This window comes from Aythya fuligula, chromosome 8, assembly GCF_009819795.1.
Source record: "Aythya fuligula isolate bAytFul2 chromosome 8, bAytFul2.pri, whole genome shotgun sequence".
Lineage (NCBI taxonomy): Eukaryota > Metazoa > Chordata > Aves > Anseriformes > Anatidae > Aythya > Aythya fuligula.
The window spans coordinates 12,093,838-12,107,615 of record NC_045566.1 but is presented as its reverse complement, the minus strand read 5'-3'; the positions used below and the strand labels follow the sequence as shown (position 1 = coordinate 12,107,615).

Genomic DNA, 13,778 nt, shown 5'->3' with positions numbered 1-13,778 from the left:
TTTTAATGAGGAGTGGAAGTAATAGAGAGTTTGATATTCTTGTTTTGTTCCTCCTCCCCAGTTGTCATTTCATTCCATTTGAACTTAAGTATGGAAAGATAGGCACTAATCAGATGTTATTGGTAAAAACTAAATGAAGGTTTTAATTCCACATATGGTGATTCCTGTGAACCTGTAACAATTTGAATTGCAGGTTTTTGTGTTTGTTTTTTCCCCTCAGGCCAGTATGATGTGTTGTCACTACCTTCATAAAACTTATTTCTGAAATTCTTTGTTTTGCCTGTATAGGAATAATTGTATTAGTTACTGAACAAGCATTTCTGTTCTCAATTGAATATAACCTGAATATGTGCAGACAAATAATAATAGATCCATAATATATTTATATCATGCTGGTTTTAAATCCACTCAGCATTTTAGTATTCAACTAAAAAATTTAAGACTGTATCCCGTGTTTTCAACTATTACATGTAAGTGGAAAGAAAATTAACTTTTGGGGGGTGAGGCAACAGCTTGTCTAGGCAGAATCTTAAATGCTTGATGGTATGAAGCCTGCACTTTGCCTTCAGGCTGTTTACTTCCCTGCACTTAAGGCCTTATCCAATTACCAGGGTAGTCAATTGAAAAACTTGCATTAGCTCTGTAAACTCTGGATCTTTTCTGTAGTATGTGTTGAATTCATTATATTAGTGTTCTCTTTGTTTTAGCAATAAGGGAACAGAAAGAAAATTTACTGAAATAGTTTAGTAGTGAATACATCTTAGATTTTAGTGTGCGCGCGTATAGTCTATATTTAGTAATTTGCAACTTCAGTGGCCACAGGTAACTGCATGATTCAGGGACTGAAGTGGACTACCATAACTAGAAAGCTTATAAAAAGGATTAAACATAGTTACTACCCATTTTTTTTAAAGGCTTAGTTACAGTATGGTACGATTTCCTGTCTTCAAGTTAGCTTTGTAGAAGGTAGTCTGAGAAGCTTCAATTATTGGGTACAGATACGAGAGTCATGTAAGTGATGCTTTAGTGTATCTGTTAAATAGGAGATAAGAATTGCATGTGAATCCAGCATGGCAGATTTGAGGGAACACTGACATTTCATTCAACTTCTGTACACTTAGAGGAATCTCTTTTTTATGTATTTATTTTGCAAGTTACTTACTTCTTGGTTTATTGGTACATTTTGTAAATGGTCCTTACATTTTTCTCTTAAGTGAAGCTTCTATGAAATGTTTAACTACAAAGTTTGTACATTCCTGTACAGCGTGTGGGTGGTTGAGTGCAATGTTAAAATTTTGTTTTAGAATCATTTGTAGCTTATTTTGAAGTGAAAGAAATTACATAATTTTGTTTTTCTTTCCTTGTAAGCAAAGTATGTTGATCGTAGCTATTGAGAATATGAGTAGCTTGTCCCTGATACTGTATTGTTTTAGCTAGTGTAGGTTTTACATTTAAAGAAATCTAGTACATAAATATTTTTACTGGTTTATATAAATTCATCTACTACTTAAAATAAGTTTGAGATAATTATTTATATAATTCAGTAAAAATGTCTATAAACTGTTTCAGATAAGCTATGACATGTTAGATACTAGTTGATTATTGTGGCTAGTATTTAGGTTTGGGGGGGATCACTTCTAAAGACAACTTTAGTGAGATGTTTTCCTTTGTCTCTGTAGTTATCAGAGACTGTTACAGACGATTGCTGTACTCGAGGCTCAACGTACTCAAGCAGTTCAAGACCTTGAAAGTTTAGGCAGACACCAGAGAGAAGCACTGAAAGATCCTATTGGATTTGTGGAAAGACTCCAGAAGAAGGTATTTCGATGGGCATTTCTTAAGTCTTACTCAGATTTTTTTTTAATAACTAGTAATTCATCATTTGTAGGTATCAGAATTCCATATATACTTGCGTAGAAACATTAGGAGCTTGAAGTCCTTTCTCTGCTGAGCAGAAATGACCCTTGGGCTTATGAAATGTTTGAGAGAGGTCTTCAAATATTTTATTAGATATGTTTTCTTTCCATTGTTACATGGAAATATAATTTTTAAACTTGTAATGTGGGTATTTTAAGACAACCTGAAATCTACAGGTGACTGCAAGTGCTTGGTTGTAAAGCCAGGAATTTGTAATTTTTCTCATTAGAGCAATTAAATGACATTCTATGAATGAATTTGGTAGTGTACTTTTGAAAGAGTAGGAAATATCGTTCATTAAATCAAAATGGACATTAGAAAACATACCTGGAAGAGTGCTGGATAACGTAACTAAAATACTGTCTGATGGAAGAGAATGAATTTTGATAAAGAATGATTTTCTTCTCAAGCTTAAAATATGTAGTAACAGAGATGCTTAAAAAAAAAAAAAAAAAGTATTTTATGATGCCCTTTCCCTAGGTTTATAGAGACCTTGGTTTAAAGAGAGGTCTGACCTAAGTCTATTGGTTTCAGTGGTTGTTTAGCCATTACATTTTGAGATGTGTTAATAACTCGTAATAGGATTGCATTTGATAATCATTGTATCATATAGGAAATACTAATGCTAGTTGAAGGCATGTGGTACATTTATGTCTCTGAATCTAAGGAAGGATACTCTTAAGGTTGACCATAAAAAAAAAAAAAGAAAAAAGTTGTAAGGCTTGCATCAGTAGTGTTATAGTAAGAAGACAGCATAAACATTGTAAATTATGCTTTGATTTCCTTGAAGGGATGGGTTTGGGTTTCAGTTTATCAGATGATAAAACATGGTGTTTTCTTAACCTTAAGAAAGTTACAGGTAGTGGGCAAGCAGTATGTCTAAACAAAACAAAAGGCAGGTAGACAGCAACAGAGTATTGAAATCAGAAACACCTGATTTCAGCTGTGAAACACAAACTTCGAAGCTTTGTGCTCAATAAGCCATCATTGACCGTGCCGCTGCATATTTTATATGCACTGTTGTGTATTACTCTTGAAAGAGATCTTCTCCTGAAAAAACCTTTGTGCTGCATGGCACTTTAAAAATGCTGATTTTGAATTTTGCTTTTAGTTGAAAGGCAGTTTTTCATAACTTTTTCATAACTTTCCAGGATCCATAGTTCTTTGTTGGGATATACAACAAGTACATTAAGTGTTGTTTATCACTTTTCACATTTTTTTCAGGTCGATATGGGTCTTCCATATCCTCAGAGAGTTGTTCAGCTCCCTGAGATTGCCTGGGACCAATATACCACTAGCCTTGGAAACTTTGAGAGAGAATTCAAAAACCGAAAACGTAACAGTAGGAGAGCAAAGCTGATTTTTGACAAAGGTAAAAGGAGAGTGAATATATGTTACAAGAAGCAAAAGACCAGCATGGAGTTTTAATAATTCATTTCTTGTGTTGTTTGCAGTAGGTATACCTGCAAGACCAAAAAGTCCTTTGGATCCCAAGAAGGATGGAGAATCTGTTTCATACTCTGTCTTGCCTTTAAGTGATGGTCCAGAAGGCTCTACAAGCAGTCGTCCACAGGTAGTTGTCACAAAAGGAAAGATAGATTTTTTACAAAACAGTAAAAATTTTTAAATTATGGGGTATGTGGATAATTTTAACCATTAATTTAATCATTAAAATTGATCATAAAATTAATTCATGGATCAAATTGGAGATCCTATTTTTTGCTTTAGAACAATTTTATTTCAAATTTTCATGCCTATATTTGTTTCAGTTCTGATTTTTACTTAGGAAAAGGATCAAAGTCAAGTTATCCTAGCTGTACATTTTCTAAACACCTGTTCCATTTTTTGTACTATATTTGAGCAGATGATAAGAGGACGACTTTGCGATGAGACCAAACCTGAAACGTTTAACCAGCTGTGGACTGTAGAGGAACAGGTAATGGGAAACTCTTCCACTTTAGTAGCTGCAATAATATATGTGATAATAACAAACATTGTAATAATATTTACAGTAATTTAAGTTAAAGTCACATGTATGTAGATACCTGTCCAGTGACAACTTGTATCTCTACTAAGAAAAATGTGTTTTTTCTGTTGTTTGTGCTCAATTTAGAAAAAACTCGAGCAGTTGCTTCTGAAGTATCCACCAGAGGAAGTAGAGTCCCGACGGTGGCAGAAGATAGCTGATGAACTGGGAAATAGAACAGCAAAGCAGGTAACAAGTAAAATGCTTTAAGAAGTAATCCCTTCTGTTGATTATTTTTTAGCTTTTTAGGAAGCACTGATAAGAGATTTTTTTAAACAGAAAATAAAAAATTAGAAATAAATCTAGGTACCATAAGTCATAAAATGAGAAATCAGAAAAGAGGTTTATTTTTGATAATGTTCATAATTAAATCAATAAAACCTATCTTGATAGAAAAAGATTTGACTTTATGCATTTTTTGAATATTCTAGTATGGTAGTACCAGTATCAGACACTGCGTCCCAGCAGTTAGTATATAATTTCCCAGTAGTTCTAATTGTAGATCTCAATTTTTAAAACTGCAATACATAAAATTCAGTATCTTTTCAGTTGGCACTTTTTCTTAAAAATTTAACAGCAGAGCCTGCATTTCACTAATAACAACGTGATTCTTTTAATCTCAAATCAAGAATTTTAACAGTGCCCCAAAGCCCATGACAAAACTGCCAGACATAGTTGTTGTTCATTAGATTTTGACAGCATCCATTTAATTCTTTATAGCAAGTATAGTGTGTGACACCATTTGTTCTCAGATTGAGTTACGATGGAGTACTGAATTTCCTGCACCTCAATACTGTAAAATGGGCAGACATTTTAATACTTGCAGACAGAAGAATTAGCTTTATACTGGGGCCCGTGTCCACAAAAGGAGTGGAGATACTGAATGTTTTTGACTTTTAGGGATTTTTCCACTAAAGCAGCATACTTTCTCCTGTTCGACCAGAAGTTATAAATAAATAAATATGCCGATGTTCTGTGTTTACAGAACTTTTATTTCTCCTATTTCACTAGTATGCTTTCGCATAGAAGAATTCTTAAGTGTTTCTCTTAATACAACAATACCTCATCTCAGGTCATATCTAGGCTTACAGGTATATTTTTCCATACTGGGAAATTAAAATGCATGCTTCTGATATCATAAATAAAATACAGAAGTACTTTCTGTATGCACAGTTTTGAAGTGAAGGCCTGTTATATTTCATTAGACATTTAATTGTTGATTGTTTTTTGTTTTTAGGTTGCCAGTAGAGTACAAAAATATTTTATTAAACTGACTAAAGCTGGTATTCCAGTTCCAGGAAGAACTCCAAATTTATATTTATATTCCAAAAAGGTGAGACAATATTACAACAGAAATTCCATTTTTCTTCTTGCATTTGCATGCAAATTGAAACTAAAATATTAATATTTCAGTGAACTTAAGTCTTGATTAAGTCTTGCATGTATTTCTTAATTAATCTATTTCTTTTGCTATTAATGTAGAGTGAGTTAGGAGTTATTCTAGTTTCACATCAACACCTGTTAATTACAGCTGTATTGCATAATCACACCAAAATGAAGTGTCAGGAAAGAGAATGCTGCAGTTAGAGTGCAGGCTGAACTAACAAGGCTGGAGCATTGGACTTGGGGGTACTTTTTCCTCGTTTGTAAGTGTATTGTCATTGATACAGAAGAGGCTAATGAGAACCCTATTGGAAGAGGATAAGGAGCCCTGTAGTTCATATTGTACAGTCATGTTTTAATTACCAAAAACATAGACGACTGTGTATAACAGCATACTTAGCTAGCACATTAAATGAGCATTTAATTCTGAAATGTCATCTTTTATTTTGATTTGCAGTATATATGACTGTTAAAATGAAAAGGTCATATAAATGACGATTAAAATGTAATGTTTTTCCTGATCTTGGAATGGGTGAGAAAATATGACCTTGAGAAATCTTCTTAATTTGAAAAAGCACAAAGAAGACCCTAGACTGCTGTGCAGGCCAATCGTGTATTTTGATGTAAATCATGTAGTACTCCTGGACACTAATGAGAACCCTAGACATTTGAAGAGGGAAATCTTAGCATGTTTTTATTGTTTTTTTGTTAACAGTATATTTGCAGAAGTTGTTTAAAACCTGTTACAAAAACATTTTGTAGAGTAACATTGATTTTTTTCTTTTTTTTTTCTTTTTTTTTTTTTTTTGCATTGAGGTATCTGTGGTGTTTTCTGATAAGGAATAGAGCAAGCCTTGCACTGATCCTGAAAATGCACATTTGCAAATTTAGTCCCTTGAAAGTTTGGGACCTAAAGTTACTGTCAGATGAGTCTGATAGGAGATCTACTAATGCTTGTCTGTAATGATGTGAAAGGGTACACACCCCCACTTGTCTGCTAGTTTTCTCTGAAGTTACTGCAAAGAATGAGTATCACAGACCTTTCCATTTAACATGGTAATGCCATTTTACTTTCACCAGTATTTTAACCTACTATTCTGCTCTATAAACAGAGGCAGGGAAGGCACAGACATGATTTTGTCTGCTGCTTTATCTATTGGAAAAGTGCTTTCTGGCAGAAGAACCCAAAAAGCAGCTGCAAACATTGATACCTTAAATATTGTGGTGAGATTTATCTAAACTCTACATTGCTTGTACAGTTTACCGTTCTGTGGGGCTAATTTTGAAAGAGATGTGGGAGGGTGAAAATTGTTTTTTGAAAATTATAACCCTTGGGGTTCTTTATGTCACCTTATAATTTTAAATGACCTTAGTCACATGTTAGTTGTTTTTCCTTTCCTCTTGATTTTATTTGGAAAGACTTATTACAGAGTGCAGGGCAGCAGACTACTGTATTTGCTGAATAATGGGAGCACTTAATCAGTACGTGTGTTGACACTAACCATGTTTTCCACTAATTTGAACAGTGATCCATAAAGTTCTATAGTCCTGCTGTTCTGCTTACATACACAGTATAATCAATACTAAAACATATTTTGCACAATTTTCAATGTTTTCAAACTGCAATATATAGATTTTGAGATAAACTTATACATAGAACAAATGTAATGCTCATGTCTGTTTTCACAGTATAATTCGTACCCTTATTACCAAGTTGTAAGAGTAAGGTCATTGTCCCTGATTTTTATTAAGGTAGCTTCTCTGTTTTTTTCTTTGTAACCCACATAAAAAACAAACATAAAAATAAAACATAAAAAATAAAAAATAAAAAAAAACACTTTAAAAACATTTTAAAAAAATAAAACAGCAGAATAAAAAAAATCAAACAAATAGTATATGTGGGGGGGATTGAGGTCTTGGTCTGCTAGTTTAACTGTCTACTTAGAGCACTGATTGACAGCACCATACCAGCCTGTAGTTACTCCCAGGTCTCCAAAGGAGATAACATAATGTGGCAGAAAGGAAGTGCAAGGGGGTACTGAAAGCCTGGATCCTGCTTATGCCGTACTCCTGTTTGTTTCAATACCGAGTGTGTGTATACACTGTAAAGTGCACTATCTGCTTTACTGCCAATAATAGAAGTATAAATTGGATGCTGATACTTCAAGTATAAATTTTGGAGGAAATAAAAACCCAGTTATATGTAATGTAAATAATTGTGTCAATAGTGATGCTTCACAAGGGGAAGGTACTTCTGTTTTTCCATGGGGATTGCCTAGGCTGCTTTTTTGAAATGGTTCCTGGGTAGGTGAGAATGCTACTCAGTTCCTTAACATCTTGTTGAAGTTGCTGTGTGTATCTCCTCGTATGACATGTCTCTTGTGATAAATGGCACAGGAAATCAAGCACGATGCACCAGTTTATTTTCCTGTGCAATGTTATCAACTGTTGGTGAAAATAGAATCAGTGATTTAGGACTGTAGTAATCAATTCTTCAATTACGGCTTATTGGTTTCAGTTTTATGTTTGTATTCTATCAGTGCACCTGCCTTTAAGCTTAATCCACAAGATAAATTTCCCAAAGGAAAAATGATTTTAAACTATCTGCTCTTATGTAGTATTTTAGTTCATTCTTCACCACAAGCAGAATCATATTAAAAACAGAATTCAAATCCTCAGTTAAGTTTCTAGGCTATAACTATATGCATAATACTGCAACTATTTAAGCATAGGTATGGTTTTCCTTTCTTGAATTCCAGATCTAGTACTGTATGCACAGCCTAACCTTACAAATAGAATTATTTTTGGTGGTATGAAATTTTAAAGGAAACCAGAAAGGAAGCAAAACTCAGGAAGTTGGTGATTACGTGTATAAGGCAGAAGGTGGAAAAATTCAATGCAGCAGGCACTGTATTAGGCTTAGAACAAAATGGTCATTTTTATTCTGTGCATTGTGTGCTTACAGATATGAGGTACCAGCTTCCAATTGTCATTATTTCAGATCATTCCTTACAATGGGGCTAGTCTTAATTCCTTGTTATACTTGTCTGCAGAGCTCCATTCCAGCTAATATAATTTATGGGATCTTTGCCTTTGCTTTTTAAACTGTGCAGAACTATAAAATAATGTTATGTATTGAATCCCAGTTTAGAGATAAATGGTTTTATTACAGTGCTACAGGTTTGTGACTGATTTTAGGAGCCTTTGGGATGAAGCATCTTCTATGAAAAGAGAAAGCATTAACTGTTGTAAATATTCCTTATGCTTTGTCTACGTGACAGAACCTAGACAAGTCCTCTGTTTTATAATTAAAAGAAAATGTTTTCCATGCTTACAGTTTTTGATTTGCATTGTTTTCTTTAAATTGTGGAATGTATTTAAGATGTCAAAATGCTGGTCGGGAAAGGAGCTAAGTAAAAAGTTAAGTCAGTTTCATTCACCAATAGCTCTTCTACTTGATATTTAATATTCTTCCATGGGGATTAAGTAATGGGGGCTGAGTGCCTTTAAGTAATCCACTTTAAAATTGCTGTGCATTCTACACCTTCAGACAGCGTTAGATACACACTAATGGAGTAATTTATCTGTTTGAACATTTCTTAGATTCCTTTTCCAGTCAGTGGCAATGAAAAAGAACCTTCAGGGACAAATTCTTTCTCATAGAAACCTCTTTTGTGGTGGAATGAAAAGCCTTTAGCAGTAGCTTTTTCTTACCATAGACTTAAGAAAGAAATCTGGACAAAATTAGCCTAGACTTGCATTTTCTAAGACACAAACTAATACAAGAATTTGATGATGTGTCAAACATGGACTGATCTCCTGGGTCTAGGATGTGTGCAAAAGTACTTCTTTGGTTAGTCCCACACAAGAGCCATCCCTTAAGCCTTGGAAGTCTTTTAATACCTTTGCACTTTGGTTCTCAGTCTTTAAAATTGTATGTTTTGTTTTATTTTATTTTATTTTATTTTATTTTATTTTTACTGTTGTGTCTCATTAATTTAGATGCTGGGCTTTTTATAGTGAGAGCACTTTCTTGCTGGGTTTTAAAAAGAGAAGTGTTCCACTCTTTGTCTGATTTCACTTACTGGGGAAAAAAGCTCCACAATATGAAACTATATGAGGCTCCAATATAGAGGTTTAAGTAAAAATAATGGGGAAGATGATACATGTTCAGTGCAAAAGAGTGATTTTTCTGACAAGGTTATATTGATGAGGATTACTTAAATGGTAATCAAGCAATTTTTTTTATAAATATATTATCTTTCCACTGTAGTCATCAAGTAGACGGCAGCACCCTTTAAATAAACATCTTTTCAAACCTTCAACTTTCATGACATCTCATGAACCCCCAGTTTATATGGATGAAGATGATGACAGATCCAGTTTTCACAGTCATATGGATACTGCAGCAGAAGAGGAAGTATCGGTATGTCATTTAAATCAGTAAGCAAATGTATTCCTTATTGTCATCTTAACTTGTTTATTGAATAATATGAGGATGAAGCATCTTTGCCATAAAACAAATATCATCAATTAAGTACTAAATTATAGTCAGATTCATGGGTCATTTTGAATTGCAAACACATTGTTAATATAAAGGTCCACAGTTCCAGAAAAAATAGACCAAAAAGATAGGAAGTAAATGAAGTAGTAAAAATTTCTGTCCTGAAACAACTTTTAAAATGTTTAGTTTTACGTATTTTCAAAACGTGATCTGATGTTATTTATTTTTAATGTTATTTATTATGTTATTATAAGTGATATCATTTTTAAAACTGTACAAACAACCCAGGCATGATTCTAGGTAAAGATGTGTGGTATTAGACAGGTTGCGTAGTGTCTTGGTAAAGCTTGAGTTCCATTGGCATCATTGCTTTTTTGTCTTCCTTCACTAAATCAATTTTTTTTTTCAATCTGCTTGAAAACATGAGCTAACAGACTTAGTCCTGAAGTGGCAAATACGTGCTTTTAGAGGCAAATTCCAGTAGATGTCTTGTCCCAGTGTGTCATTACAACGTGTAGTGTTCCAGTTTCCTAATGTATCACATGCAGTAATACTACAATGGTTTAGACACTTCTTACAACCATATGGGGGACTGTAGTGCCTATGTATTAGGGATCCTAATGAGAATATGTTTGACACAGCTCACAGCTGGTGTGAATCACTGTGGCTTTACTGTGTTTAGACTGAAGGACCTGACCTGTTAATTTTTTGTATTGTTTTGGAGAGCCTAGTGACATCATGTGTGTGAAAAGCTTGTTGCATAACAGGGGCATTAAGGCCACCCAGCTGAAGTCCATTCATTTGCTTTATCGACTTTTTTCACATGCACTGCATAATCTTCCTGAAATTATTACATTTGCTCATTTATAACCCAGTCTTAAATCACATTTTCACTCATTCTGTCTCTCAGTGATGATCTTTTTTCATGTCCAGGCATTTCTGATAATTTATTTATTCCTAATAAGAATCCTAAAAGATGTGGAAAGAAAAATGTGTATTAGAAGAGATGCCGATTACTGTTATGTATTTTAATGGAGCTGTTTTTGATCACACATTCCTTTGTTCTGTATTATTCTTAAATACATATTCTGTTCTTAATATTTTCCTAAAACATTCTAAACACATTTTTTCCCCATGGTGTCCTAACTTTAGTAAATATGAGGACCATAAACCAACTGGGATTTATTTTCATTTTGGTAGAAGTTGCTGGTTTTTTGCAGTGATAATGGTGGACTTGTGCCCTTTTTTTTTTTTTTTTTTTTTTTTTAATTTGGCTTAATCTTTTCTTTCTTCACTAGTGCAGCTTTCCAGATGGATATATTTCTGGCTTGCAGTAATGTAGAAAGACACAGGTGAGCTCAGTTACAAAAAAGATCCCCATTATCAATGCAAAATAGAAACAATTTGGAAAGAAAAAGAGATCATGAACTATAATCAAAATAAATATACTGGAGTCTGTTCTAATGTTAAAAATCAGATCTCTTAGTTACAGTCAGTGTCTCAGAGAAAAAATACTTTATATATTTGGTGTAGCAAGAAAATTATAGGCAAGGTTTTCTTTGATTTCTTTACAATGGAAGTACCAGGTGCTGTTTCCTTGTAAAATAAAAGATTATGTCTGGGTATTGCAAGTTGACTGGCATAACCATTTTTCAAAATATTGTTGTGGTATAGATTAATTATTTCTAAGTGAAGACCTTCTATTCTCAAAAGAGTGCATTTATTTTTCAGTTACAATTACTTCATTTTGCGAGTAGTCTAATTATTCTAGAACAATTTACAAGAACAGAATAAATTATTATAGGATTATTACACCATAGTTTATTCAATACATAGTTATATTGTTCCAGGTAGGTTTTTCTCAGAAAAACTTAGGTTTGCATAGTATGTGAATCCCTGTTTTATATGAAAAGAACATAGCTTATTACCACAGAATTTATGTCATTTGATCTTGTTTTTTTTTTTCTGAATATTTGCAGTCTAGTCCACAAAATAGTTTCACAATTACAATTAAATAATTGATACAACCTTTAGAAATTTAGTGCTAAAGAGCATGCCATTTTCCCTCCCTTTCTTTAGTAAACTTACTAAATGTAGCGCACATTCCTCAAACTTCGCAGTTTCTTAAAAAGAAGAATAATTGAAAGGATGTATGCAGGCTATATTTGAAGACTTATTACTGTCTCATAGCTCTTTTTCATAACCGAACATTCCTATAGTATAGGATCCGAAAACCATTGCAAATCCATAACGACAGCTGCTACAATTAAATAGCCATCATGAAGTAGACATTTGAATTAGAATGAGAGCTTCTCTGTTCTCATAATATACAGGTATTCAACCTTTGCTGAAGAAAATTGGATGAGAAAAATCAGAATGGTGTGTTTTTTATTTAAAAAGAGAACCATGTGTTATGATTTTGGGGGTACAGTTATATGCACCAGCCTATAGGGATATGGAATTTTTCATAATTTAGGAAGTGAAGCAATCTATTTTCTTAAGCTATTAAGACAATATGAAATGAATGGAAGGAGGAGTGAACATGAGATGAAATAACCCTGTAACTTTCTACTTTTACAGTCATGGAATGATATTTCTCATAACTTTTTATTCTTACAGGTAAAGGTGAGAATCTAATCTGTTAAAGATTGTTTTCAGTTAAAAAGTATGTAGTACGTATAATGAAAGCTTGGTACTGTCTTGATTTATGGGTCTTTCAAACACATGGCTTGATGCAAAAAATTCTTAAAACTATGAAGAATTTTTGGGTATCATCAGCTTTTTAAATTCTTACAGTTTTGAAATTACTTGTGAACAGTGATCGCAACTGGCCTTAGAATAATACTGCTCCATGCTATTCCATAGAATAGCAAAGGGGAAAATCAGTGAAGTTGATAAAACCTACCTGAAATGTTAATGCTCAGATTTAGTCTTTACTGCAGTTGCCATTTTGCCTACAATATATGAGAAAGTAGATTACGTATAAATTGCAGTAAAGCATCAAAGATGAGAGAAAAGCTAGGTTTTAAGGGAAAGGTCTGCTGTCTCCTTTATCCTACTGCTAAGCATTTCCAGAAGAAACTTATTTTCAGGGTAATATTTTGGTATAATGCAAATAGTAAAGAATATTTAATTTAAAAAAAAATAGTGTAAGTTTGTTTTATGTACTTTTTTTTGCTATGACTTTAAAAATTTCCCATTATGTTTCTTCAAATATATTGCCAGCCTTTTCCCAGAAGTTAATTATACTTACTGATTTGTAAAATATGTAGGTACGTTCCTAAAGAATATTTATCTTTTTTTAATCATGAACAGGATGAAGAGAGTATTCCAATAATGTATCGTGATTTACCTGAATATAAAGAACTGTTAGAGTTTAAAAAATTAAAGAAACAGAAACTACAGCAGATACATGCAGAAAGTGGATTTGTACAGCATGTGGGATTTAAGGTAAGTTTAGGTGATGTTCTCTTACTCAGCAGAGTGTAGAAGTCTTTAAAGATAACGTGGTTTAGATTTCCTAAAAAGGCTTTGTTTAATATAACAAGGATGGTTCCATAATTCTTTTTCGCTGTGTCTGCTTTCCCTCATCTTCTTTAATCAAAACAACTCAGTTAATTCACTCTTTCCAATGCCTCAGGTTTCATAGAATATATGGAATATTGTATGGAAATTAATAAGCATGCTGTCTTTTCCTCATTCATAATATGGAAATATGGCTCTAGAGCTGGGTTAAATCACTACAGAATTCCATTTGGCACCATACTCCAGTTTGGCAATGATTCATTGATGATAATTCTCTTACGATTTTGGAGTCATTTTTCCTCCACCTTAGACCAAAGAAAAGAAAAAGATATGGAGTGAGAACAGAAGCAGACTAACAATTTTTTGATTTTTTTTCTCTACAGAGAAAAACTGTAGCAGCTTCATAATCCTATCACAGAAGTT

The 13,778-nt window shown here is 33.2% G+C and overlaps 1 protein-coding gene across 4 annotated transcripts in view; it reads left to right on the top strand.

The window, feature by feature from the left end:
• The window catches only part of ZZZ3 (zinc finger ZZ-type containing 3), a 59,130-nt gene that overhangs the window by 41,450 nt on the left and 3,902 nt on the right, over positions 1–13,778 (top strand). For 3 of the 4 annotated variants that reach the window (XM_032192514.1, XM_032192512.1, XM_032192513.1), the window contains exons 4-11: positions 1,680–1,818; positions 3,142–3,289; positions 3,372–3,490; positions 3,782–3,853; positions 4,031–4,132; positions 5,181–5,276; positions 9,600–9,752; positions 13,146–13,280. In XM_032192514.1, the coding sequence (XP_032048405.1) occupies positions 1,680–1,818; positions 3,142–3,289; positions 3,372–3,490; positions 3,782–3,853; positions 4,031–4,132; positions 5,181–5,276; positions 9,600–9,752; positions 13,146–13,280 (964 nt within the window). The remainder of the gene's footprint in view (positions 1–1,679; positions 1,819–3,141; positions 3,290–3,371; positions 3,491–3,781; positions 3,854–4,030; positions 4,133–5,180; positions 5,277–9,599; positions 9,753–13,145; positions 13,281–13,778) is intronic. The other variant, XM_032192515.1, reaches the window with a different exon arrangement.